Source organism: Cavia porcellus, unplaced genomic scaffold (assembly GCF_034190915.1).
Source record: "Cavia porcellus strain 051 isolate PalLab524CR breed Dunkin Hartley unplaced genomic scaffold, mCavPor4.1 scaffold_12, whole genome shotgun sequence".
NCBI classification, from domain to species: Eukaryota; Metazoa; Chordata; class Mammalia; order Rodentia; family Caviidae; genus Cavia; species Cavia porcellus.
This window is the reverse complement of record NW_026947495.1, coordinates 76,067,530-76,095,222: the sequence shown is the minus strand read 5'-3', so window position 1 is coordinate 76,095,222 and position 27,693 is coordinate 76,067,530. Positions and strand designations below refer to the sequence as shown.

General features: G+C 38.3%; 1 protein-coding gene and 1 non-coding gene across 5 annotated transcripts in view; both read left to right on the top strand.

Annotated features, from left to right (window-relative positions):
* Positions 1–27,693, top strand: part of Stat4 (signal transducer and activator of transcription 4) — an 89,379-nt gene that overhangs the window by 36,702 nt on the left and 24,984 nt on the right. For 3 of the 4 annotated variants that reach the window (XM_063259457.1, XM_063259456.1, XM_063259458.1), the window contains 6 exons: positions 14,410–14,508; positions 16,813–16,905; positions 19,761–19,839; positions 23,226–23,311; positions 24,935–25,086; positions 26,850–27,008. In XM_063259457.1, the coding sequence (XP_063115527.1) occupies positions 14,410–14,508; positions 16,813–16,905; positions 19,761–19,839; positions 23,226–23,311; positions 24,935–25,086; positions 26,850–27,008 (668 nt within the window). Of the gene's footprint in view, positions 1–14,409; positions 14,509–16,784; positions 16,906–19,760; positions 19,840–23,225; positions 23,312–24,934; positions 25,087–26,849; positions 27,009–27,693 lie in introns of all 4 variants that reach the window. The other variant, XM_063259459.1, reaches the window with a different exon arrangement.
* LOC111754209 (U6 spliceosomal RNA) lies at positions 4,710–4,816 on the top strand. The gene has a single exon (XR_002788915.1). It is a non-coding gene; the product is annotated as a U6 spliceosomal RNA (small nuclear RNA).

Below are 27,693 nucleotides of genomic sequence, written 5' to 3'. Positions count from 1 at the left end.
ATTTTTTACTCTAAAGATCAAACTGTGCTTCAATTTGAAATAGGATTAATTCTGTAAATAAGAAAACTAGTGTTTTCTCATTTTGCTTTTAAGGAGTGAAGTAAGAGGGTTAGCTCCCTAAGGAAATCTTTTCTCAGTTTTGCACACTGCTTAGGTTAATGCCCTTGACTTTTGTAACAAAGACTTCAGTTTTGTAATTGATTTTTAAAAATCACCAAGTTTTCAGATACAATATAAGAAGAAAAAAGACAAATACACACAGCATTAAACTATAAAATAACTGGATAGTTAAATGCCAGAACATGAATGAAGTCTATACCGGCATCAGGCAACCAAAACTAAATCAGAAAAATCAACTCTACCTCCTTCTAATAAAACATTGCCCAAAGAAACGTGTGTGGGATCTATGAACAAAATGCTGTATAACCAGAGACTTGCAAGCACACAGTATACTCGTAAAAATGATCTCTTCTACCATGAAAAGCTTTTTCCAGGAAACCTGGTGTATAAAATAGGAGCAGAAATTTGAAAGGAGAAAATAGGTTGAATTGAGAACTTCAGTAGGATGATATGAGCAGAGGTATATGGTGAGTAACAGAGGAAAGGATTCCACAGGAGGGAAAAGAGGATCAGAAGTGAACTAAACCGTGTTGGATATAGTTGACACCGTGAAAAATAAACAGGTCACCTGGAGTCACATTGAAAGCACGTAGCGCGGTGACATGAAAGAAAATAGTTCTCGGGTATCAGATTCAGAAAACCCAACACGCAAATCAATGGGGTAGACAAAAACCAATGTGGGGGACAGGGGGAATGACAATTGCATAGATATTCTAGATGCACCCTTGCCTGGGTTGACGAGGGACTCCTGCAGATGCAGATGTGAGAGGCTTCAGCAGGCGGGCCAGATTGCTTACCTTGATGTGGAAATTTCAAGCCCAAACATTCACTCCTCACGGTGACAGGTCGTGCATCGTTGGTGAACCGGGACTGGTGCAAGTGAAATGGTGAACAGGGAAGGTGAAAGTGGGATCTCGCATAGTCAGAGGCGGTGGGGTCACCATGCGAGCCCCACAGAGGGGTGCGGAATGTGAAGTTCCCGGCTCCCTGGTTGTGGTGAAAACAAGGGTGTGAATTTCTGGATGCAAACCTGCTTTTGATAAATTCAGTAGTGACTGTAACAAGCATGATTATTAACTGTTGTCAGAAGACGCCTAGTCTCTGTCCAGTGCAATTTTAAAAATTGTAGTATCATGGGACAATTATATAAACCAACAAGTAAAGTAGAAATTATAAATACAAAAAGAAGTGTATATGGGAAACTTTTAATACATCTTTCTCAGGCCTTTAACATCAACTAGGCAAAAACATAAGCAAACAAAATTTAAATGCTGTAATTTTATAGTAGGTTTAAGCATAGCATTTTGATAGTGAAAAAAATATAAATGATCTGAATGTCAACAGTGACAAATGTTCTAAAGAAATAAGATGAGGGCTAAACTAACCATTCGACCATTACTAGAAACTATGGTTGAAAAATTTTTAAAGATATTGCAGGATCAGTTAATGAAAACATACATGATGAAGTATAGCATAGTTTCTGGATTTTATTTTAAAGTGCAGTGCATATAAATATATATAAAGATGCATGTAGAGAAAATAAAATTAGTATGTATCAAACTTTTAATATATTTATCTCTAGATATTGGGATTTTAGGTGATTTTTATTTTCATAGTGACTTTTTGAATATTTATGATTTTTCATTTAAAGTTTTTCTACCAAGGCGATTTTTACTTTTCTCTCTATATATAAAATTGACCTTCGTTTATCTTTTGCTCAATTGCCTGTGATCTTACAAACAGCCCACTGGCTTTTCACCATTTGGAGAAAAAAGCAAGGTAGAGAATTTACTAGGACTAATGGAGGTAAAGTGGGTTTTCTTTAAATGTCATCCTTAATAATGACAAAGCCGGATCCAAAGTCGTCAGCTGCTGTGACCTCAGATCCTCAGGACTTTCGTGCATTCTTCTGGATAAAACATGTCACCTCCAGGACTCTGTTTAAGTGCTGCTGGTTCAGGGTTCAAGTCCATTGCCAGGGGCCCAAGGTGATAAAATACGGAAATCCACCACTTAATGTGATTCCTCCTCTAAGGCTTAAGAGAAAAAGATGAGTAGATCAGATTCATTAGTTCTGAGTCAGTAAGGAACCAAGGGAATGAGACAAAAACATTTTCATGGATCTTAAATGATTTGCATTTTAGACTAAACCAAAGGCAACTTGGAAGCATCATTCTGGGTGCGTTTAACCCAGCTTCAGAACTCATAGGTTCACAAGTGATTCTGTGTCCTATCCTCCTGTCCCTAGCTGACACACAAGTCTTTCAGGCTTTACCCTTCCGTTATTTATGAGCCTTTGCCAAGCCCTCCACTCATATTTCTCTCAGTCATTGGACAGTTTTAATTCTTCCGCCACAGTTGAAATAGATTTTGCATTTTTGTTCAGTGGAAAGTGACCGAGGGCCTGTGAGAGGTGTTCTGTAAATGTCAACAATCTTCACCGAATGGTTCTGTTTCTTCGGATTGGAATGATCTTTCCACTTCTTGAATTAGGAGATTTAATTTTTGTACATATATAAATCAGTTAAAGTTTTTTTTAAAGCAATGGGACTTCTGTTAAGATGGAAGCAGTTTTAGAATTCTTTCTGATTGTTTAATAATGCAAATCTTTGGAAAATATGCAAATAGTAATGAAAAGTCTCAGAAGAAAAAAGAAATCCCCTGAAATTTACCAAAATAAGAGAACTATCAGTAACATTTTAGTTAATGAAAAACATATGATGTATAGCATAGTTTCTGGATTTTATTTTAAAATAAATATATATAAATATAAATAAATATATATTATATATAAATATATATTAATATCTACATAAAGATACATCTAGAGATAATAAACTAAAATTAGTATGCATCAAAATTTTAAGATCATTTATCCCTAGATATTGGGATGTTAGATGATTTTTATTTTTATAGTGACATCTTTCTTACCTTTACTGCCTAGAGAGTCATTTTATTTTCTAATTTTCCCCTACATTTTTTTTCTTACCTTATTCACAGCATTACCCGTGAAGACATCAATATTAACCAAATGGTGCACACTTACACATCTCTGTGATTACGTCATTAAAGATATAGGACTTGTGCCCATGCACAAGTATTTGTATGATCCCTGCATTTTGTAAATGATGCAGTCAGGATCTTGTAGGTTGCCAAAATGAAATTTTATTTCTCTGCTTTCCAAAGTTGACAACACAGAAAGTCCATTCCTTTTCATGGTAGCAAACGGCCCATTGTGTGAAGCTACCCTGTGTATCCGGCCACGCCTGTGACATGAGCAATCTCTGCTGCCTCTGTGTTCTACCTTGAGCCGCACTGCAAGGAACCGCCTTGTGCATAAATCGTCTTTGGACCATGCTTCTATTTTTAAGGAATAGAATCCTAGAAATTGACTTACTAGTCAAATGTGTAAGCATTTTAAATTTTAATAGATATTATGAGATTGCATTCCTGAAAGGTTGTGAAATTCACATTTGCAACAGCAAACCATGTGGGGACCTTTTTCATGTGGCTTCCTTTTTATCAATATGATTTGGGGGAAATAGTGTCTTTCTTTTACTTTGATTGGGAGGGGCTATTTGTTAACTTGTGCATTTTTCCCCATATTCACTTGTACTTTTTTGTGAATTTCCTATTACTTATACTGGGCTTTCTCATCAGTTTCAAAAAAATTTTTATACGTGTTAAAGTTATCACTTTAAAAATATATTAATAAGTCTCTCATAAGTTACTAATATTTTCCTCAGCTTATCATGTCTTTTGACTTTATGACATCATTTTCCATATAGAAAAATTTTAATATAATGCAAAATCTCTCCTTTTTGTACAATTTCTGGGAGCTCTATTTTGATTTACAAAGTCTCCATAACCCTTAGATTGTAAATGCCTTCCTGTATTTAATTCTAACATTTTTATAAAAAGTTTGTCTGTTAACCTACATGGAATTCTTTGTAATAGAGGTCTTTAGCTTCTGGGTTGATAGATAATTATAAAAGCAAGGGTTATTTTTAAATAACCCTTTTTCCCACTGAACTGAAATATGCCACCTATTCCTATGTCAATTATATTACGTGATATTTTCCACAATTGTATCATGCCCTGCTAATGTAGTTGCATGTTGATACTGTTGACTACAAAGGCAAATGTGGTAGTTTATATGGTAAGTTCTCTCAACAAGGACACAATGAACTTGGTAGCTGATTGGTTAAAATCAAGTGCACATTGGAGTCAAGTTGGATCTTAGCTTAATGTTTCTTAACATCGTGCACACTTATCTGTCAAGTAGGGTGTGGCATTTATCACAAGCAGTTGCGAGGGTCAAATGAAGCAAAGAAGAAAAATGTATGACATACTTCAAGCTCTGAAAATGAACCTGTCACTTCCTTAGCTATTGTCCAACACCTTTTATATAAGCTGTAAGATCATTTCTATGAATCATTCCCACAGGCCCCCCCCCCCCGCAACCCCAAGCAGCTCCTGGAAGTCTTTTAATTGCACTAAATAGACATATTTATTTTGGGATGACTAGCATTTTTTAAATAATGTTTTCTATCCTTGAGTTTATGTGTTTAATTTAATGTTCTCAGGATGTGCTCGCTTTGGCAACACATATACTAAAATTGGAATGATACAGAGATGATTAGCATGGCCCCTGCACAAGGATGACAGGCAAATTTGTGAAGCGTTCCATATTTTTTAATATATATATATATAATTTTCTCAGGTTTTGTTTGACATTTTCCAGTGTAGCTATAATTTAATTCATAGGAGACCTGTGTGTTTCTTGTTAAATTTATTCTCAAGTGTTTTAAAGTTTAAGTTACATTTGTTTGTAACTGATACCTAACAATATTAAAATTATTACATATTTTTGAAGTATTATAAGTTTCAGACTTATATGCATATTGTAACATTTAAGTTAAACGTATCTTTCTCCTCCAACATTTTCTATATCTTTAAGATGTATTATTCTTAACATTTTTTATTTTGCAAATAATATTTTTCCTACTTCTAGGTCTGGCTGCTATTGTCAGTAAATACACAACCATACCATCCTGGGTATTTATTCTATAATTTTTATGAGCCTCCCTTTTTGCCTCAATACATGATGGTATCCTCAAAAGAGATCTGTGCATTTCTTCTTTATCTGTCTCTACATTTTCTTTATAATCTTCTCAGAACACTCTCTGTACTGATGGTGATGGTACATTTATTGTTTTCCAGAGGGCCTAGGGGAGGGGTGCCTGAGTGATCTTGTAGGACGTGATGGTTGATCCGTACAGAACCTGTCCTGCTGGATAGTGAGCTGGTGACTCAGAGGGTATCACCCCCATTGCAGGAGCAGGGACCCCACAGATCCATTCTTCCCTGGCATTCTCTTGCCAGTGGTACACTGCTCGACCAGGGCAAGGATCCCATCTGAACTTCCACAAGCAGAGCTTGCATCTGTAGAGATCTCTGCCAACTCATCTCGAGACCTTAGTTTTGTGTCTTTCTGCCTATGAGGAACAAACTACTAATAAAAACTCCAGAAGGCTTTCAAACAGATGTCTATCAATACAAAGACCAAATAATGTTTTTGTTGTTTTTCTCTGAGTTAGGAAAGGACTGTAACAATTTACCTGTCCTCGCTCTCATCCGACAGGCATTTGTGAGGTATCCGTAAGGTGACAGCTATGTAAAGATTAGTCTTGACGATCACCCATCCCTCTTTTGCAAGACCTGGTGTCTAATGGGAAATTGCGCTGTACGGACATTAACAACGTGACTGCTGTGTGTGAAGCCTTGGGTTCTTGACATTCCCATGTAGGATGTAGGGACTCACACAGGCCGGAGCAGGTCACCTTTATGAGCAGACAGGGATAGTCACACACCTGTTTATTATGATTGCCTTCAGTGCTTAAACCCTGCAGCTATCTTGGGGCTCCGTATAGCGATGGCCCTGAGTAGACTTCTCACAGAAAATAATATCCGAGGAAAATAAATGCAGCCCGCGGGTCACAGGACCCTGCAATGTTGAACAATGAAGAAATCAGTATTTTTTTTCCTTTTAAACCAGTGGTAATTTGTCAAGTCAGAGGTTTACAGTGAGAAACACCTGGATTTGCTGTGTTGCTTTGCTTTGATTTCCTAGTTCTGAGATTTTCACAAAGGATGTAATACCTCGGCTTCCTAATACATGCTCTGCTTGCAGGCTATTGTCGGGTAAGGACAAAGTTTATAAAGCATTCTGCACATAGTAGGTATTCAGGAAGCCACAATTTCTACTATTGATATGTTCTAACAGAAATGAAGAGTTAGTTTGCATCAACCTTGCTTTTTTCTGGTCATTTTTAATTAAAATGCATGAATTAAGACTAGGAATATAGCTCAGTGGCGAAGCACTTGCCTGGCAAGTGCAAGGTCCTGAGTTCAATTCCTGTTACCAAAAAAAAAAAAAAAAACTAATAAAATGCACGAATTTTCTCAGACCACTGAATTTTAGCAATGATAACAGTCTGACTCTGCTTTCACCTGACTGCCAAATTTTCAAAGCCAGCATCCATCTTCAACAAATCCCCCCCACATAAATCAAACAAAGAGAAAGATTTAATATGGAATATATGTGTGTACTTTATCACTTCTTATTTAGTTTTAATCATAAAAGTAACACATGCTTGATTATTTAAAGAATACCTGAGAATTAAATGAAAATATCTGCTCAAAGATAATCAATCATTGGTGAAAAAATTTGACTATTTCTGTTGAGGGCTTTTTCTGTGCAAAACAAACATAGTGATAATGATTTTCTTCCAATGATTACATGAATTATTCTCAGTGAAAGTGCTCTATTATTCCTTCTAACTGCTAGTGTGTGTGTTAATTTTTTACTCAAAGCTGCTTTCAGTGCATTTTTTGTGCATGTGTGAGTTAGTCCTCAAGAAATGCCAGGGAAGTCCCACTATCTGACCTTAAAAACCCCGAATATAGTCTCTCTTTTTCTGGAGTTTCTTTTATATGTGTGTAAATCAGTTTCCTGGAATACAGCTCAGTCTTACTCTATTGGCTTTATAATCAGCTGTGGTCATTTCTGTAATACAAATGTGAGAATTATTTCCCCCTGTTTTGTTGATTTACCATTTATGAGTGTTAGACTTCCCTAGCACCACCATACAGGAAGCTTCTGGTGTTTAGCCTCCTCCGTTCGCTCCCACTCCCTGAAGGGTCTCTTCAGTAAATGCCAGGGGTTCTGATCCTCACTGACAAATGGGGTGATGAAAGCAATGAAGGGTCCAAAGTGACTTAGCCAAGGTCATCCAGCTAAAAACTGAGCACACGACTAGGTCTGCACACAGCTCCTGGCTGCTTCGCAGAGCGACTGTCTAGTGTGAGAATGGTGACTTGAGGAAGGCAATTTTAAAAAATTATTTATTTTTTCAAAGAAGTCTTCAGTTTACTGACAAAATGAGCACAGAAAAGTACAGAGTGTTCCCATGTACAGTACTCCTCCGACTTCTCCTCGTACCTTCCACCGGAGAGTTTCTGCTGTGTCTTGCTTGGTGCAGAGTATTTGTAATGACTGATAAGTCAATGTCACATCATTATGGAGTGAGTCCTTAGTTTACATTAGGGTTCATTTTGTGTGTGTGATACAATTCTGTGTGCTTCAATATCCACAATATCATGAATCTACCATAACACAATATTGTACAGGATATGTTCGCTGCCCCCCACATCTCCGTGCCCCATCAATCCATTCTTTCTAACCCCAGAAACCATTAATATTCTTAGGTCACTTTGCACTTTTCCTGGACTTCATGTAGACAAAATACATTATGCATCCTTCCTAGACTGGCTTCTTTCACTTAATAGTGTGCATTTAAGTGTCCTCTGTGTCTTTGTGGCTTGATGATTCCTTTGTTTTATTGATGCATAACATTATATTGTACGAATGTGCAGCAGGTTATCCCTCCTCTACAGAAGGGCATGCAGCGTGGACTTCTTCCACAATTCATCAGTTATAAATCGAGCTATTTTAAATATCTATGTGAGGGCTTTTGTGTGACAAAGAGTTTTCAGATCCTTTGGGTAAATTCCAAGGAGAATGACTGTAGATTCGTATGGTAAGAGTATGTAGTTTTATAAGAAACTGCTAAGCTATCTTCCAAAATGACTATCATTTTACATTCAAAACAATGAGTGAGAATCCCTCCCACATACACACATTTTAACACCTCTGAAACCAGAATGCATCTTATAATCAATAACACCTCTTCATTGCTGTTACATGTGGCAATTCCAGTGTCACTGTTATTGTTTGTGATGTGAAACTGGGTCATAGCTATTTGTGTTGTCATCACTTTAGATAAATTATGTGCACTGCTTGTACAACATATGTTGAGTTTAATTGCTGTTTAATATGTCATCGAAATATGGCACTATGATTTAGAGTTGGAACACACAGTTACTGTGTATGCAAAATGGAGTAAGAACACAGTAACAGAATGCAAATGTGATATTTGTTGAGCAAATATTTGTTACTGAGTGACATTTTATATTTTGTTAGAAAGTGACTATAAAATGCTTTATAGTATGTAAGAAGGAAACTTTCCCAAAAGTAAATGAAGTTGTACTATATTTTATTACTGAATTGGACATTTAAAAAAAGATTATCTGTCATATACCAATCAACAGTAGCTGGAGAAATCACCCAATTTCTTATAATAGTGGACAGAAATTTTAGCACAACAAGAACCTGGAGTAAGCAAATCATGCATTGCACAACATTATCATTAAGATTACAGCATCACTTTATCAGAAACATCCTGCTGACTGAGCAGAGTGTGATTAATGTCCAGCATGACGCCCCTGGGGAAAATGGAAAGTATGTGTTAAATCAAATAGGTAATGCTTTGGGCTGTGGGCTGGTTTATCTCAGCAAAACTTAAAATCACACCATCAAGGCAAACACACTTTGAGGGAGTTGTAAAAAGCAGAATGTCACTGTGACTTTGTCTAACCACTGGCCCCTGAAACTGCTGCCATATTTTTAGTCTTCAAGAAGTTTTTAGTCTTCAAGGTGTTATTGGAGGGAACCCTTGTAGATGGATGATGGCTGACCTAAGGAGGAAGACTGATTAGAAGTCTTCAGGAATGGACATCTACTATATATTCTAGTTCTGGTGACTTCATGGACATCAATCTAAGTAGTTAATAATGGTACCACTAAAACCAGCTGTAACATGGTAGCTAATCATGATGGTGTGGCTAGATCACTAAACCACTCCATCCTTCTGTCAACCAGCCATTTATGGGCCATTTGCACAAGAATTGTGAGACCTAGTTTTTGTCTGAAAACTTCCTAGTAAGATCAAGAAAAGGCTGGCACCAAAACTTGCAGAATAGACAATAGTTGTGCACGCTCTCAATAAATTATGCCTCACTGACATTGCAGGTGCCCCACAGGACATTCTTTTTATGGAAAAATAGGAAAGCAAATAGGTTTAAAGAGACAGAAAAGTTGAATTCTAAATACATTTTAGAATATGCTAACTAAATTAGAATATTAAGGAGTTAATACATTGACTAATTTGTTTCATACTGATAGATGATTAAACAGCCATAACCATACTGAAATAAATCGAAAGTTCCCTCAATAAGGAGAAATATAAATTGTGAGCAGTTAAATTTTTAGCATTATGTCATAGTTCATATTTTTGCTTCAGGGTAAAAAAGCATTACTGGAGATAAAAGGTCAGCTCATTGTAATGAAAGATTTTACTATCTATTACAGTAGTAATAGATAACAGTCTAAACAAATCTGATAAAAAGCACGAGGAGAAAAGTTCACAGAGCAGTCTTTAACATAATTAAAATTGATCAGGTCAGAAAAATTGATCATGGAGAAATTTAAACAAAACAAGTAACACATTTGGTTTGATGAAAGGACGTAAAATATTTGTACCAAACAACTCAGAATATACATTCTTTACAAGTCAAGGTGAAACTTTTACGAAATATCTATATACTGGACCATGAAGCAAATCGCAAAAACTTCAAGTGTCTGAAATTAGCTAAAGCTATATTCTGATAAAAATTATACTAGAAATCAGTTTTTTAAAAATGTAAAACAAATCCCTGTTTAAAAAGTAATAGATATACTTCTATCTAAATCAGTCTTAGAATAGAGGTGAAATCCTGATGAAAATTAGCTGATTGAAAAGGAGGAAAAATTCTGTCAACATTTGCACAAAATATGATTTGTGTATGAAGAAAACCCAAAAGAATGTACAGATACATTTTTACAATTGATAAGAAATATTACAAATACATTATTAAACCCAGTAAGAGTTGAGCAGGCTTTGTGGATTCAAAAATCAATATATGAAGATTAATTATATTTCTATATGTAAGCAAAAAAAACCAGTTAGAAATGAAAAATACCAGTATTGAAAATTATCAACTATATAGAAGTAACCTTAATATATTCTTAATATATTTAAGATCTCTATTGGAAAATTACAATAGTAGACATTAAAGAAGGCCTAAATAACTAGAGCACAATTATGAACATGCCAAGACTCTAAATTTACCTAAAGATTTAGAGCCATTCGAGTGCCTGCTTTGATTGGGCATATTTGCAACTTGAGTTGATTCTAAAATTAATAAGACAATGCACAGAAATCCTGTTCTACATGGCATTACACCTGAGAATAAAGCTTAGTGCTAAACGATAGTCTGTTGGTGAGGCAGGCAGAGCCCTCCCATGGGAGAGTCCAGGAGCACGGCGGCCCCCGTGCACGTGGATCATCCCAAGTCCAGAGCATTTAATAAGCAGGCTGGGAAACGTGTGTGCACAGGGGAGAAAGGGAAAGGAGTTCAGGTCAGTAACAGAGAATCACACCTAACAAAACCCACAGGGACTTTATCAGGTAACAAGAGAAGGTCTCCATGACTGCAGTTTAGGGCAAGATTTCTGAGACACATCAGAAAAAACTAGTCATAAGGAAAAAGATTAAAACACTTGACACCTTGATCACTGAAAACCTCTGTTCATTCACACAGCGAGTCAGTGGGCGGCAAGCTGGCCTGTGGGTGCTAACTCGCAGTGCACCGCGTTAGAGAGGGCAGCACACGCTGGGAAGGGGCAGCTTCTCTTTCTCTGGCTTTCATTTTCCTGCTTCTGCCCATCAACACCTACTTACAGGTTTGTTTCTGTGTCATTTGGAGGGTCCTCGTATTTAGTAACTACTGAAATGGGACCACAAGTGTGCCTTGCTGCACAGGAAGAGTTTGGACTCGATATTGACTCTGTAGTGATCAATTTTCCGTGAGGCGTTTTGTCTCAGACTTAAGTGAGGCACTAAATTAGGAAAAGTTAAAAAGAAAGTGAAAAGATATCCTTGAAGAATACAGTGTTGATTCCTGCTTCTTAATGGAGGAGAAAAAATGAGTAATTTAACCTGAAAAAACCTGGGGGAAACTGAATCTGAAAAAGATTAAAAGTGCTGAAAAACAGAAAGTGAAAAATGTACAAGCAAGCTGAGAATGGAGAAAGATAGCATCTGAGTGATCAAGGAAACACTCCATAGCAGTGCTGGCAAACAGACAAATTCTGCTCCTTCCCGAGCTGTTACAGGAACTCCTCCTCCTAGTCCGGGCCACCCTAGAAGCAGGCCTCTCTGTTTAACAACGGAACATTTTTAAAACAAATTGAAGACAAAAAGAGAAAATGGACAGTTACTCTCAGGGAATTAAGGGCAAGGTACACTATTTTAAAAACTGAGAAATGGGAAAATCAACAACAGGAATAAACTCCAGTAAAAAGAGTCTTAAATTGTTAGCACACAGAGTCAAAAATGTGGGATTCCCATGTTGTCAATGGCATTATTTTCACTTTCTGAGTTTCTGTCAACTCATTTTATTTTTCCCTTTGGGGATTTCTGATGGAAAGAGGAAAAAGGTGTTTTTAAAAGACTGAAGAAGGGCTGAGGATTTAGCTCAGCAGCATAAGCGCCTGCCTGGCAAGCATGAGGTCATGAGTTTACCAAAATAAAATAAAATTAAATTAAATTAAAATGAAATAAATAAATAAAATAAAATAAAATATTGAAGAATATGAAAGAGCAGGAATCTAGATAGTCGATGATTACCCTAGTTTTACAAATAGAAGTGCTAATTAACATGCACCATCTGATAAAATTGTAGCACCAGTTTACCCACAAAAATGTTTACAACCAAGCAGGAGATACATTCAGCGGCACAGCACCTGCCTTGTAAGTATAAGGTCTGAGTTCAAATCCCAGGACAAAAAAAAAAATGTTTATAACCAATAATCTAACTTTTTTCCTTAAAAATAACCATTTTGTACTTGGGCATAGTGGCACATGCCTGTAATCCCAGCACTCCGGAGGCTGAGGCAGGCAGATTACCATGAGTCTGAGGCCAGCCTGGGCTACTATGTTGAGAGTTCAAGGTCAGCCTGAATTGCATAGTGAAACCCTATCTCAAGAAGACAAAAACATTAATAATAATAATGCAAAAAAATGACCCTTTGATTTATTAACCTGCATAAGCTACTTTTGATTAGGAGGAGACCAGAGGAAAATAAAGTAAGTGCATTTCACTGGTCCACCTCCTGCCTCAGAAAAAGCTTAATGTGCTTGGGTGGTGGTGTTGCTATTTTCCTGTAAATCACAGCTGGAAAACCTTGAGGCTTGGCAACCTCTAGGTCTAGCAGGTAAAGTCAGTGAGTGGGGGTCATGTGAGGCTCCTGAAGGAATTCAATATTTTCTTTCTTTTTTAGTTTTATTTAAAGAGAAAAAGAAAAGAAAATAGAAAGAGGGTACAAGTGATACAGAATTTAAAAAACATAAACAGTAGGAAATCACTAGTTAATAGATTACATATTGTCATCTTAGAAATAGTTGTTCAAGTTACAAAATTAAAGCATACAAAGTGGACATTCAAACAGTGAGCCTGCAAACAGTTCTGTTCAACGATCCAACAAAACTCAGTAATATGGTCATCTATCTTATACGCTTAAATATACATGCAATTATATCTTTTAGAGCACTTTCTTTTCCTCTCTTTTTTACAATAACAATTACATATTTTGGGTTTTATTACTCCCACAGTTCTTATTACTTTTTTTGAAGAGAATAAAACCAAATATGATATAACAAAACAGAGTCAGTCAAGTCAAAAGGATGGACATAGTACATGATGTAAAAACAGAATACCAGGTAATCAACAATGGTTACCATAATGCCTCTTGCTATCTTAAAAAGAATTGCCTATATCATCAGTTATAATAAAATTGAACAAAACAGTACAGAACAAAACCAATAAAACCGAAACACTGGAGACATTACAGGATTTCAAAAGAAAATAACAGCCAAACCAGAATGGGAATCATAGTGAATCTTATTGTCTTCAAAGTACTTGCATAATATCCTCAAACTTGATACTATCAAGCAAGACAGAATAGAGTAAAATCAGTCAAAGCAAGATGGTGAGAGCAATACAGGGCTTCAAATCAAGTTAATAGGAAATCAAAATGGTTGCTGTAATATATCCTGCTATTTTTTTATTTATTTTTTCCCTTAGTTAAAAAAATAAAAATAATAAAAATAGAAGAGATTGAGATAAAAGAGGATGTAACAACACAACAGCACAGGTCACAACATAATTTAAGCAACATAGTCGATATTTTCATTCACACAGCATCCCTAGAGGCCAGATGAGTCCCAGGAGGCTGCCGGTGACAGCATCTGCACCTGTTAACCTGAGCTGGAAAAGGTGTGAGCGTAAATATCAGAAAGCCTTGCTGCTGAAGCATGGGTGTAGCTTCCCTTGTGTGTACCAGTGAGTTGGGAGCTAGTAGACATGAACACCAACAAACAGCAACCCACACAAATGTTTGGAGCAGAGAGCACAGTTTACAAGCACCCACCTGGGGCCACCGTGCTTTGTGTTCCTTTGGAAGTGACTCCTGCACCCAAAGCCTGTCCTGCATTTGATCTGGGTCCCTCCTAGAGAGGTGCTAGAGGACATTTAATGATTGTAAAAAGTGATTTTTGAAGGTGAAGAAAGCAATATACCCTTCTTAACGGTCTATGTTTGTAATATAAATTTCTGTGGTTTTAATAATGGAATAGATTGGAATAAATCCCATATAATTTTACATATTTGTTAAGAGGTTATTGTTTTTTCAAGTAGCAAGGTTTCCTTAGGATATATCTGGATTTCTGCACTTTCAGATATATGCCATATATATGTCCTTATATTGTTTTTGCTATTCTCTTTCAGGGAAAATTTCACGGAAATCCAATGCATGTAGCTGTGGTTATTTCTAATTGTTTAAGGGAAGAAAGGAGAATATTGGCCACAGCCAACATGCCCGTGCAGGTAACATTTTCTGAGCTCATTAATAACCCAACAGAAATTCTTATCTCCAAACCAAATTCTTCTATGTTACTGATGCCACCTATAGCCCGGACACTTGTAATTAAGGTCTTGGAATCATCTCTGAGTAGTTTTTTTGTTTGTTTCTCTCCATATTGTAATAATCATCAAGTCTTCCCAGACTTGATTCATTTCTAGAATCTTATGTATATGTTTCTTACTGCTCCCACTAATCTAGGAATATGGTGTCCCCCTTTTAGCTAAAATCGTAATTTTCATTTGGACTCTGCTTCTGCATCATGTGCATCGTTACCGAACGACCTGAATTATGGTCCTTGAGTAGTTTTCTATTTCCTATCACACAAGCCTAAACTAGTCTCCCACAGGAATTTAGTCTTACAGAAACTTCATAAATACTTGCTTGTCGGTTCCTTGAGTGTAATTTGCCCTGATGTCCTTTAGATTAGAGTTTATCCCACTGTATGAATCATGTATCAGAATGCTCATCACAGACAACTAAATGAATCGGTGAAATTTCTAAGGAATACTTTTCAGTTAATGCTTATAAATGAAGAAGTACACTGTGTAAAATGATCCGTTTTCTGAAAGACATCCCCATAATTTAGTAAGTCATACCACCGTATTTTGAAAGTATAGCAAAAGTCCCTTTTTATCTATTGAAAATTGTCAGAGTTTGTCACTTTCACATGATGAATGTTTCTGCAAGACTCTGAAGTTTTAACAGCTTAGCTTCTTAGATGATGAATATTATTGTTTCATTTTAAAACTATAGCAAGTCCCTAAAGTACATGTAGCTTGATGTAATGTCTTGGGAGTAAAAATCAAGACTATGATGAATCTAAAACATTCTGAATATACCAGGGTATATTCATTGTACAGGGGTGTAAATTTAAAAATTATGACAATAAAAGGCATTTTGTCATTAATCCCTCTCAAAACACTACCGTTGCTTTCAACACATTTTTCTATCATTATTTCTACAACAGTGTAACTATGCGCTCATGAAAAAATGACTTCCAAACTGCTTCAGACAGTGGCAAGAACAAAGGAATAGGTATATCCAGCATGAGACGTAGCATCTGGCAGAGGGTTAATGACAGTATTTCTTTTGCTGTTATAATTTTTTAATTTTAAGAATTCACCATATGTTCTGATCACACCTCCTATATTCTCAAGAGTCTTTTTTTATTCCTCTCTTATCTCTGGTCATGTGTGTATGTGCTTGTGTGCGTGTGTGCTGTCCGCTTCAAATGTCAGCTATTAGTCAAGTGGAAACATTTGTCACTCTGAGAATAATCTGCCAGTACCATAAAATCGCTATGAAAGAAGCACTGTGTTTTTTTTTTTTTTTTTAATTTAGCTCAGTAGACAAATAGCAGATACCAAAATAAGAGACGGGGAACTGTTTTGAGGCTTTCTCACCCTGGAGAGTGTGGTGTGTGGGGAATATCTGACCAAGCCTGGGGAGCCGGGCTCCCCCTTGAGTTCCCTCCTCTGATTTGTGCAGGTTGTAGTCGTCAGCCGTTCTAACCTGACTCCCACTCAGCTGTAGGAAAGACACGGCTCGCATGTCTCACGGTCACCTCCAGGTAGCTGCAGAATTTCACATCTAAGATGGTTACAGGGCCAAGAAGTGGAACTCGGGGAGGAGCAGGGGACCTCCCTGCTCAACCAGACTACAACGTGTCCATCTCCTGTAGTAAAGTTTTTGCCCCGGAGTATAACTGCATCCCATTCTAGCAGATTCAACTCCCTCCCAATTCAGTGTAGTGTCATCATACTCATTTTTGTAGCAAAAGTGGTGTAATTCTGCTACAGAAAACAGAAATTTTAAAAATCATAAAATCATCTGTAACTTCAGAGGTGACACACAGATAGCATTTGGGAGTGTGTGCTTTCTTCCACTCGGGCACTTGAGTTTATATCTTTTTAGCTATATATTTTTAAATAAAGAACACATCTATGTATAAGCACTATATCTCTAAGCTCTGTGTGCACACCCATGGTGTTTGTTATAATCTCTCCAGTTCCTTAACATTTAACATTGTTTGTACTGTTTCGTTAACTATTTTGTGACAGCATGGCTGTGTTGCTTTGGGGTTCGGGGTTGTTTTGGTGCTGGGAATAGACCCAGAGCCTTGGGCCTGGTAGGCACAGTCTGGATGGCTGTTTAATATTTGCTATTGTGCTGATCAAAATCTCGGCTCAAAGCGAGCGCTGTGTATGTTACATTCATCACGAACCCGTTGTGCCAACAGCAGTGAAATGTCGAGACCCTTTTTCCAGGGACCCCTGGAGAAATCCTTACAGAGTTCTTCAGTTTCAGAAAGACAGAGGAACGTGGAGCACAAAGTGGCCGCCATCAAAAACAGCGTCCAGGTGAGTGACGTAGGTCTTGTGGACCCTGGGCCGGCCGGGTGGTCACCTCAGTCTTAAACCAGCACCTTTGTCCTTGGCTCCCACGAGGGTGTTTATAGAAACCGCGGGACAATTTGTTAATAAGATACATTTCTCTCGTGGCTTCTCTTTATATATGGACAGTTTCATTATGGGAAGATTGTCGACTCCAATTTGCATTTCTGTGAGAAAAGTAAAAGCTATCAGAATATCTATTTCTTCTTGAATGACCTTTGGTAATTTGTGCTTTTCAAGAAATGTTTCTGCTCCAACTAAATTGCCTTTATCAGCATAATATTCCTTTATTTTCCTTGGAATATTGAAAGAATCTATAATGGTATCGCCTCAGTTGTGTGATAGTGGTACATCTTGTTTTCTTTTCTGGCCTGTCTGGATAGAGATGTATCAATGTCATTGATCTAGAAAAGATTTCTTATGTAAGCTTACTCTCCACTATGTGGTATATAAAATGGAATGCCAATTTCCCTTTCTAAAGCTTGCATAGTGTATTATTTTTTGCCTCTTATAGACACTATAACAATTCCATAAAGTTAGACAAACTATTGTTTAAATGTAGACTGCGTCATAGATGACACAGCAAGCCTAAGGACATAGGTATGCAAAGCCTCTGCTTCTGCTGTGCCACAAAAAGTCAGGTTCTCAGGACAGACCCGAGGCGAAACGCCTCGGTGCCCTGTAACGTGACAACAGTGGCTGGACTGATTTCACACGTGGGTACGCGCAGGACGTGATCTGCTGATTGCAGTAGGATTTACGCTCATCACGTCAATCAGGCACACACCTTTTATCTCTCCCTCTCTTTCTCTTTCTTTTTCTCCCTTTCTCCCTTTCTCTTTCTCTTTTTCTTTTTTCCCTTTTTTCTCTCTTTCTTTTTCCTTTTTTCCCTCTCCCTTTTTTTCTCCTTTTCTCTCCCTTTCTCTCTTGCTTATTTCCCTCTGTGGTGCTGTAGGTGGCACCCAGAACCTCACACCCATTAAACCTGTGGTCTCCCAGCCAGCCCCTCCCCCTCAAATTCGTTTTGAAATCCTGAGCAGTGCCCTGCACTGGAAGTGCACCTTTTGGAGCCCAAACTAGATAGAGGCCTTCCCAGGCCTCTATCTCTCCCCACCTGCCAAGGATTGTAGGAAGTGACCCCAGGCTGCCTCCAGACAGTGACAAGGCTGGGAGAGAAGGCCAGACCCGGCCTCCTCTTGTCCCCAGGTTCTTTATGACACCAAGACCAAGTTGGACCGCAGTGTAGACCATGTGCCTGCCCCGTCCTGGTCCCCCCTCCACGTGCTCCTCTCCTGAGAACACTCCCTCCACAAGTCCAGCCCTGCTGTCCATCCTGGGGTGACTCCAGGGAGCAGGCCCTCTCCCTAGCATGCCTAACCTTGGTCCCTGAGAAAGGCTTTGGAACTGGCACTCCTGCGGTCTGCGATTGTCTGGGGCCACCACCAGGGCTTTGCAGGTGCTTTCTGGTGTTTTCACAGTGGCAACCACTGATGACGACATCTGAAAGTGTTTTGATTAGTTTAGCGTTGGTTTTTCCTAGTTACCGTGTGATACACTTTCATTCACCTTAATGTGCTTTCTATTAGAAGTAACCTCCACGAAGCGCTTATGAACCTGGCCCCAAACGCTGTTTTAAGTTGTTTCTGCCCCGTGGGCTCACAACTCCACACATAACTTCTATCATCCTCTTTCTGCCTCCACTCACCCTGTTGGCCCATTTTAAGGAAAAAGAAGCTGAAACACAAAGATATTTTTGTCACTTCATAAGCTGCAAAAGTCAGAGTGTAGCCATATAAACTCTGACTCAAAATTGCATGGTCTTCTCAACGAGTAAATTAGCTAAAATTTGGAATTTGTGGAGAAAGATCTGCTACGGGTAGATGTAAAATTTCTTTGGACCTTTTGGAATGAGCAGGCAGTGGAAATTTCAACTTTCTGTGAAAAAAGGGAAGAGTATAGTCTGGAATGTAAGAAGCAGTGGACCCAGCTTGGTTAGGGGTCGAGGGTCAGAGTCAGGCTGGACCCAGCCCAGAACTCCTCCCCGAGAAGCTAGGTGTGAGTCCTTCCTATCCCCAGCCTCTGCTGCTTGTCCTACAAAAAGCAAGGGTGGCCCGCACCATGAGTAGTGTGAGACTTAATGAGACATTGCATGGAAAGCCTTTCACCCAGACCTTGACATTTAACCACTGTTGTGACAGAGCAAAGACACATAGTCAGGTTTGGAGAAAGGTCGGGTCTATCCCAAAGACAGAAGCAGACAGGAGAAAACGTAGTTTTGTGTTTTTTGGATTTTTTGTACAGGGGACTGAACTCACAGCTTGCCACAGAGGTGCTTATGCCATTGAGCTATATCCCCAGCCATCGTAGGTTCTGTTTAAGACCCAGGAAGAGAAAATATCAAGATTGAATCATCACAAAGTTACTGCAGCCTGTTTCAGTGGCGATTTAAGCCAAAGCTGATCACTGGCACACTAATAGAGTAAAAAACTATCCAAGAGTTTTAAAAGGGCAAAAGCACTCATTTTTGTGGTTTAGAAACAATGAGTGTGGTATCTTCTAGGAAGGGTCAGATACCAAAAGGCTCCCACACAAGCAGAAAAAAGAAAATAGTTGAAAGAACAAGTTCAACCATTTCCAGCATTAGCTAACATTTTTGTGAGTTAGAAAAGCAGGTTCAGTGTAGTCTTTGATGCTGTCAGAGGCTGGAAGCCCCAAAGAGTGTTCCCTAAAAATATCTGCGGTGGTATTTCACTGGCATGCTTACACGTTGCCATGTACCTTGATGTTTCCTTTTGAGTGAGTACATTTTCTTTTGTATAAAGATGACAGAACAAGACACGAAATACTTAGAGGACCTGCAAGATGAATTTGACTACAGATATAAAACAATTCAGACTATGGGTAAGTTTTTGTTTTGTCTATAACTCTACGGGACGGGAAGGCAGTATAAATATTAGGTCTTTACTGGGAATTGATGAGCAAATTTATTTTATTTTCTTAAGTGAGTCTTTAAAAAACAAAAGAGTATATAGACAAGGAACATATTTTTGTTTTTGCTTCTTCCTTTTCTCAGAGAGAAATTTTTACTTCAAACTAAATTACAGACTCTGTACAGAATCACCTGCATGAAATAACAACATGCAGCTCCCTCAAAATAAGGAGATTCTTGTAAAGAATCTGACTCTCGGGGCTGGGGATTTAGCTCAGCGGCATAAGCGCCTGCCTTGCAAGCAGGCAGTCGTGAGTTCGATCCCTGGTACCAATAAAAACGAAAAAGACAAAAAAAAAAAAAAAAAAAAAAAAAAAAAAAAAAAGAATCTGACTCTCATCACAACTGATAAAAATCCGACAAGGTCAGGGAATGCTGCATGATTTTTTAAAATGTGATTTTCAAGCATTATAAAGTAGACATGTGTTTCGTAAAAGAAAAGCTGGAAATTAGACAAAAGCACTAAAAAATAAAAATAATGTGAGATAAGCAATACACAGGTCATCATTGTCAAAAAAAACCCATGTTTTCTTCTAGCCTTTTTTCTGTATGTTCATATATATTGCTACATATCTATTTTCAAACACTAAGACATCTCATATATAGTTCTATTTTTCAGTATTTCTCCATATAAAAAATTCTTCCAACACATAATTTCAATAGTTGTATAAGTGTTAAAATATAGGACACTGAAATGTGAATTTCTGTGGTTAAAGATTGATGCTCAATATAATTACACTGTTTTTAACAAATGGAGGGGAAATAGGAAAATATTTTTAAAGCCTAAGTTTTACAAGTGACAATAAGTTGATAGTTTAAAGAATGTTACAAGTACTGGGACAACTGGTGAGACCCTAACTAGGTCTAGATTAGTTAAGAGGAGTAAACTTATGCCAGTTTACTGGTTTTGATCATTATAGTTGTGCTGCATTTATGTCAGACACAGAGGGTACTAAATAAGGACTTTATTAGTACAAGTCTGTATTATTTTTGCAAAGTTTTTTGTAACTAAAATGATTTCAAAATAATTTTTAAAAGTAAATAAGGTAAAGCTTTGATTGATAAAATCACCTTCAACTATTAAAATGTTAGCTTAAAATGCTTCTTGATGGAAATATGGATGATTGTAAGCAAACATTAACTTGTTATAATGAGTGAGATGATTTGTTTTCCAGTCTTGCCACCTTCAGTGTGGCTAGATTTCTATGCAGTAGGATATGCATGATCATGTGTATATACAAATTTTCCTTTAAGAATAAATGCCAATGCCTGTAATACCAGCACTTGGGAGACTGAGGCAGGAGGAGCGCTGTGAATTTGAAGCCAGCTTCAGCCTCACCAGTTTGAGGCCAGCCTGAACTGCATAGTGAAACCCTGATTCAGAAAACAGAAGAAAAAGGAGGAGGAAGAGGAGGAGGAAGAGGAAGAGGAGGAGGAAAGAAGAAATGGCATAATATGGGTGTAATCAATTATCAAAAGGATCTATGACCCTAAAATGTTTTAGAACAAACAAATTTGTTAAAGGATTACAGTCCACAGAAGATAACATCATCCCAAATTTTATATATGAACTGCCTGCCGCGTCAGTGCAGCTCTCAAAACTCCGGAGGGAGGACGGTGGGGGATGAAAAAAACAGGAGTCAACAGACAGAAGCTAGGGCTGCGGATTTAGCTCAGCAGTAGAAGCGCCTGCCTTGAAAGCAGGCAGTCGTGAGTTTGATCCCCAGTACCGATAAAAAGGAAAAAGACAAAAAAACAAACAAACAAACAAACAAAAAAAGACAGAAGCTGGGTCAGGTGGACCCCTCGCTCCTGATGAGAGAGAAGACTCCCTGGGCCTGGAGCGTGTTTATTTATACAATCAGCACAGAAACAATTGCGGAGAGTTTAAGGGGAGGCTAGGACCTGGGACAGGAAGAATATCTAATCTATTAGCAGAACAGCAAGTCAAGAGGAAACTGTCTGTATTATGTCAAGAAGGTCAGGTCACCATGGCAACAGCTCCCTGAGCTGTACACACTTGTCACGGGCCCTGCCAAGCCCATGAGAAGCAGCGACCTCATCCTCAATACCCAAGGTACAGACAGCTTCGCCCCCAACAACCATCCACTTTGAGGATTAGAATATTGCACAACAAAACACACCAAGCAACAGATCTCTTTTGAATTTAATATATTACTGCTTGAGTATCTTTAATATTTTTCAGTGCTTTTGCATTGTGAAGAATGCATGTGACCATTTTTATCAGTGAAAATGACAAATATTTATTCTGTTTGTGTCACCCTGTTATAACTGAAAAAGAAAGCAAGTCTTGATGGACATGGGAAAGAATTAGCTAATGAAGTTTTCAGTTGATAAAATGCGGCGTAAGCAAGATTTTCTCACCTCTGGGTTCTAAAAATTAGTGAAGTTGTGATTGCAACCAGGAATGGGTTCCTGGCGATTAGTGCTGCGATTTGTGCAGAGTAATCAGCCACAGAGTTGTTCCAGAACCTCATTTTCACAGTCCCACGGTCAGCTAAGCACCCCAGTCTGTGTTTTTATGAACATAAATGGCTGATGTAAGCCATCACGTGCTGCAGAGCAATAAGAGTTAATGTCCAAATTTTAAAATATGATGTTTGTAAAATACACCAAAATTGACGAGGACAGACTGTTTTCGTTTTGTATTAACTATTTTTGTTATTTTGCCACTCCGTCATTTCCAGTTTTACTGGGAATCCCGCCCACTGTGCAAAGCAAAAGAAAAAATAAAAGATTTAGTCTTTGTTAGTTCTTAAACCAAGCAGATAACACTAACTCCAGCAGATGGTTTCATACTCATAACTCCTGAGATGGTATGGGAAATAGATCTCAGAAAATGAGTCCAACATGATTTAATTCTGGGCACAAAGGAAAGTCCTCTTCCTTCCTTATTCATCCAGACAACCAAGCCTGTCTTTAGTGCCGAGGGATCCAGCGAGGAGCCCATTATAAGAGCTTCTTTATCCCTCCCTCCACCACCAGAGAATGAGCATGGAGTGAAGAGTGGCCTAGACCCCACACACCCCTCACCCTGGGTCTGTAAGATAACAGGCCGTGTCCCTCGGGCTTGGATGACATTCTTCCTGCCTCAGCACGCACCTTCCTGAACTCAGCTCCAGGGCTGGGCTCTCTTGGTCCCTTTTTAGTCTCTTACAGCCTAGGTTCCTGCTCTTCCCCGAGCTGGTTAGGGCCACACACTGAGTCTTCTTGGCTTCCAGCAGTAGAGAGCTTTGCCTTGGAGAGAACTCCAAATCCAATGTCCCTTCTTTCGCAGATCAGGGAGACAAGAACAGCGTCCTCATGAATCAGGAAGTGTTGACACTGCAGGAAATGCTCAACAGCCTGGACTTCAAGAGAAAGGTTGGTGTAGACGCTGAATTTGGCCCTTCACCTGTTTGTCTCTGTCTCTCTCTCTCTCTCCTCTCTCTCTGTCTCAGCTATCTTACTGAAAAAAGTCATGCCCTTAGATTTTATCAGTTCTATTTATGCTGAATGAGTAACTGGCCATGTTTCTAGGAACAGTGCTTGCAATTTGGCAGGTTCAGAGCTGCACCTCTCTGTCTTGCTTATGTGACATATTTAATGTAGCTATCATCAATTCCAAGTTGGAGGTTTTACTAAATGTTTTTCAGTATTTCAGACATAGCTGTTTTAGTGGCTTTACTTAATTTGCTAAGATGGGCTCCAGTGTGTATGTGTAATTAGAAAATTACTCGGTGAGTGTGAAAATTTTATTGGACATAAGTGTTGTAATTCTTACTCTGAGAAATGACTCTGCATTAAACAGGTCTCTAGATTTCAAATTAGTTCATTGGCAACTGAACACACTCTGTCTAAACCTCTCCCCAGTGGGAAGAAGAGCTTTTTCTGGGTCAATGGAATATTTTTCATGAATGGAATGTATTTATCTCCATCTGTTACTTCTCTTTGAAATGAAATGCAATTAATATTTCACCAGTAACTGAAGATCACTAGTTCATTTAAAAAGTTCAGCTCCATTTCTTTTGCTCAGGAATTTGTATGAACATTAAACATGCAAAACTTTAAACTTAGTTATATATAAGATTGTAAGCATGCAAGTAACCCAAGATAAAACTGATGCTTTTATGCATAATAACCCTATGCTATATGTTTTCTGCATGTCATGTTATTCTACTTTATAGATAAAATTTTGAGGAGAGAAAGGGTGTTGGAGATCACTCCGTGCATTTTTGTGGTTGTGCAGATGAGGAGGCTGAGTCCCAACAAGGCAGAAAGCTTTGCCTCAATTCACACAGCACATGGGCGAAGTCAGGGCAAAAGCTCAGGCCTTTGGAACTTGTGCTTCTCCAAACCCTAATAATATCCTAATTAACACAGAAAGGCTCAAAACTTAGTCTATATACCTTCAACTAAATGCATCATCATATTCATAGAAATAAACATTGGTAAACATTCTTTTAAGAATCATATCCATAGCTTTTTGGGTTTGCTAGTGATGCTGGGGGTTGAATTCAGGGAGTGATGTATTGCATCTTCAACTCTGCTTATTTTTGCTTTTATTGGGGGTCAGGATTTCACTAAATTTCCCAGGCTGGCCTCCAATTTGCACTCTTCCTGCCTCAGCTTCCCAGGTAGCTGGCACTACAGGCGTGAACCTCCAGGCCCAGCTAAATCTACGGTTGTGTGACTACAACTTTCAGAAGTCACCAGTCCAACTCCAAGTGGACTGAAGCGCATGAGAATGTGAATCTCTGGTTCTTCTTCTTTCCCGATCACTTGAGCTAATGGTAGTAGTTTAACTGTTTGGAAAGGCGGTGCTGTGGCAAACAGAAGTGAACCCATGATGGAGTATTTGGTTAAACTTTTAACCAAGTCTTTCTCTCCCAGGTCCAGTTGCTTTCTAAGTTCCATTCTGGTGGTTTCTTATGAGGATCTCTCTCTCTCCCTCTCTCTCTCTCTCCCTCTCTCTCTCTCTCTCTCTCTCTCTCTCACTGTTTCTAGGAGGCTCTCGGTAAGATGACGCAGATAGTGAATGAGACAGACCTACTGGCGAGCAGCATGCTGATGGAGGAGCTGCAGGAGTGGAAGCGGCGGCAGCAGATTGCCTGCATCGGGGGTCCGCTCCATAATGGGCTCGACCAGCTTCAGAACTGGTAAAGCGAACTGACTCGAGTTTCTCGTGAAAACCACAGGAAGTGCAAAGCTTCAGCGTGTCTCTGCCAGAGCACAGAGGTTTCCATTTAACTTACTGATCGCCTGTGAGCAGCTGGGAACCTGACAGTAGAACACAAAGTTGGATTTGTGTAAATGTTCATCTTTTCCACTCCTTGGGGCAAGAGGATGGTGCTTGTGCAGGATGCATAAGAATTGCTTGTTTTTCCCATGCAAAATAGCCATCTGAAACTCTTAAGTGGATTTTGGAAACCAGCAATACATTTCCTTTAAGGATATAGTAAACACTTCACAATCTTGAAAATAGTTGTCTCAGCTTTTTCCACAAGCATCTTAAGATACCAGAATTAAACATTAGTTTTGTGTTTTCAACATAGCATTAATTTTGTTAAGGATGTTGGTCAAAAGATGCAAACTTTCAGTTAGAAGAGAGGATCTATTGCATATCACACCTGAAGCTAACAGTATGTTATTATTTGAAAATTACTAAAGAAAGTAGAGTCAAAGCACTCTTATCAGTACAGAAGTATCCGGTGATGCACTCTATTGGATGTTGAATAGCCCATTCTGCAATGTTTAATATATCCAAGTATCATGTTGAATACTGCAAATATACACAATTTTGGCATTTAGTTATAAGTTACCAAAATCTAACATGGTTATTTCAGTGTGACTTCTCTACCCATGTACACACACAGGCAGGTTAATGTAGATATTATTATCTTTTGCAATATCAGATAAAATGTGAATAGTCTTTCTACCTCATAAACACAAAATAAAACTACCTGGCTGGAGAAAACATTGTAAAGTATATAACAAACAAAAATGTTCAGATGAAATTCGAAATTGCTTCTCTAAGAGGGTGAATGAGAGCAGCGGAGGTGCACAGGGTCCCAGAGCGCGCTGCTGCCCGGGAAGGAGGGGAGCGGGGCTCACCGTCAAGCAAGATTTTCGCTGGGGAGGGATTTTCATTCTCTAGAGCACTGTGAGAAGAAGGTAAATATCAAAAAGGAGCAGTAAAGTACTTTAAAAAATAGTGCTCATTCCAAAACCAAGCCCGGACTAGAAAATCCTTTCCACAGCCTTTATCACACTTTCAGAAAAAGAGCTTTTTCAGCCAGGTGGGTTTCTCAAATCTGATGACGTGGTTTGCCTTTCCTGTTCATGTCAATCTTTCTTGTTCTCTATTCAGCTGGTCCAAATCCCATTTCCATTTGGATGATCATTTTTAATTACTACATATCTTCTGCCAGAGTCACTGATCTTTGTTAACTAATACTTAGGGCTAGAGCTTATAAAATATAGTGTGTGTGTTGTGTGCGTATGTGCGTGTGTGCACACACACATGCAGAGAGAGATTCTTCGGTATTCTTACACATTATATTCTTTATGTCACGAATATATTTTGTAATTTTAAACTGCTCTTGCTTTGCCTCTTACTGAGGTCACATCTCTAACATGTTTATGCTTCCCACATGTAAATAAAGGCTAACGGAATGGGATGTGATTCCAGGTACTGACAAAACTTCATAAATGGTGTCTCTAATTGAAGAATACATTAGAAAACAGCAAAAACATTTAACATGTGTGATGCAGATTCTAGAAGGAATAGATTAGAAACATAAAGATCGCTAACCCTAATTGGAATTGGCTCATTTTAATTTGATAACTATTTAATAATTTAACATCAGCTGTTAAAATATTCAGTTATTAAGTGGAAAAACTATCATTTGCTGTTCAATAGCTTTACCCTACTGGCAGAAAGTCTTTTCCAACTCAGAAGGCAACTGGAGAAATTGGAGGAGCAATCTACCAAAATGACGTATGATGGTGACCCTATCCCAGTGCAAAGAGCTCACCTGCTGGAAAGAGTTACCTTCTTGATCTACAACCTTTTCAAGAAGTAAGTGAACCGTGTTTGTAGCAGCACAGTTTGTAATAGCTGGCTCTTGGAAACAACCTAAATGCTCGTCAACTGAAGAAGGGCTAAAAAAAGATGTGATATTTTTCTAGAACAGAGTACTACTCAGCTATAAAGAAGGATACACTGGAGACATTTATAGGTAAATGGATGTAACTCAAGACCATACTCATAAGTGAAATAAATCAGACTCACATGTGTAAACATCATATTTCTCCCTAGTGTGAAAAGCTGAAAGAAAAAATATATATGATAGTCAAGGTAGTTATACTACTAATTTCTCTTAGTTCATTAAAAAGAAAGATTTGTGCTAATATTGTTTGGACAATTACATGCAGACAATTACATGCAAACTCTTGTACCCTGAGTAACTAATTTAAAGATAACAATATGCAATTTATTAAACGTTGCCCTCTATCACATTTTGAAATTTGATTTTTTCTCTTTAAAATTAACAAAAAAGAAGCAGTGTGTGCAATCTTACCTGCACCGTGCGATGTCCTCCGTTCCATGGAGCTGAGGGATGCCCCGCCCAAGGTTCTGGTGTTCAGGTGAAGGAGCCGCAGGGAAGTTTGAACAGTGAGCCCCAGGAAGGAGTGAACTGAGCCCCTAGAAAGTTCCAGAAACCATATCTCCACTTTCACTACTTATTCTCTAATACTGCTCC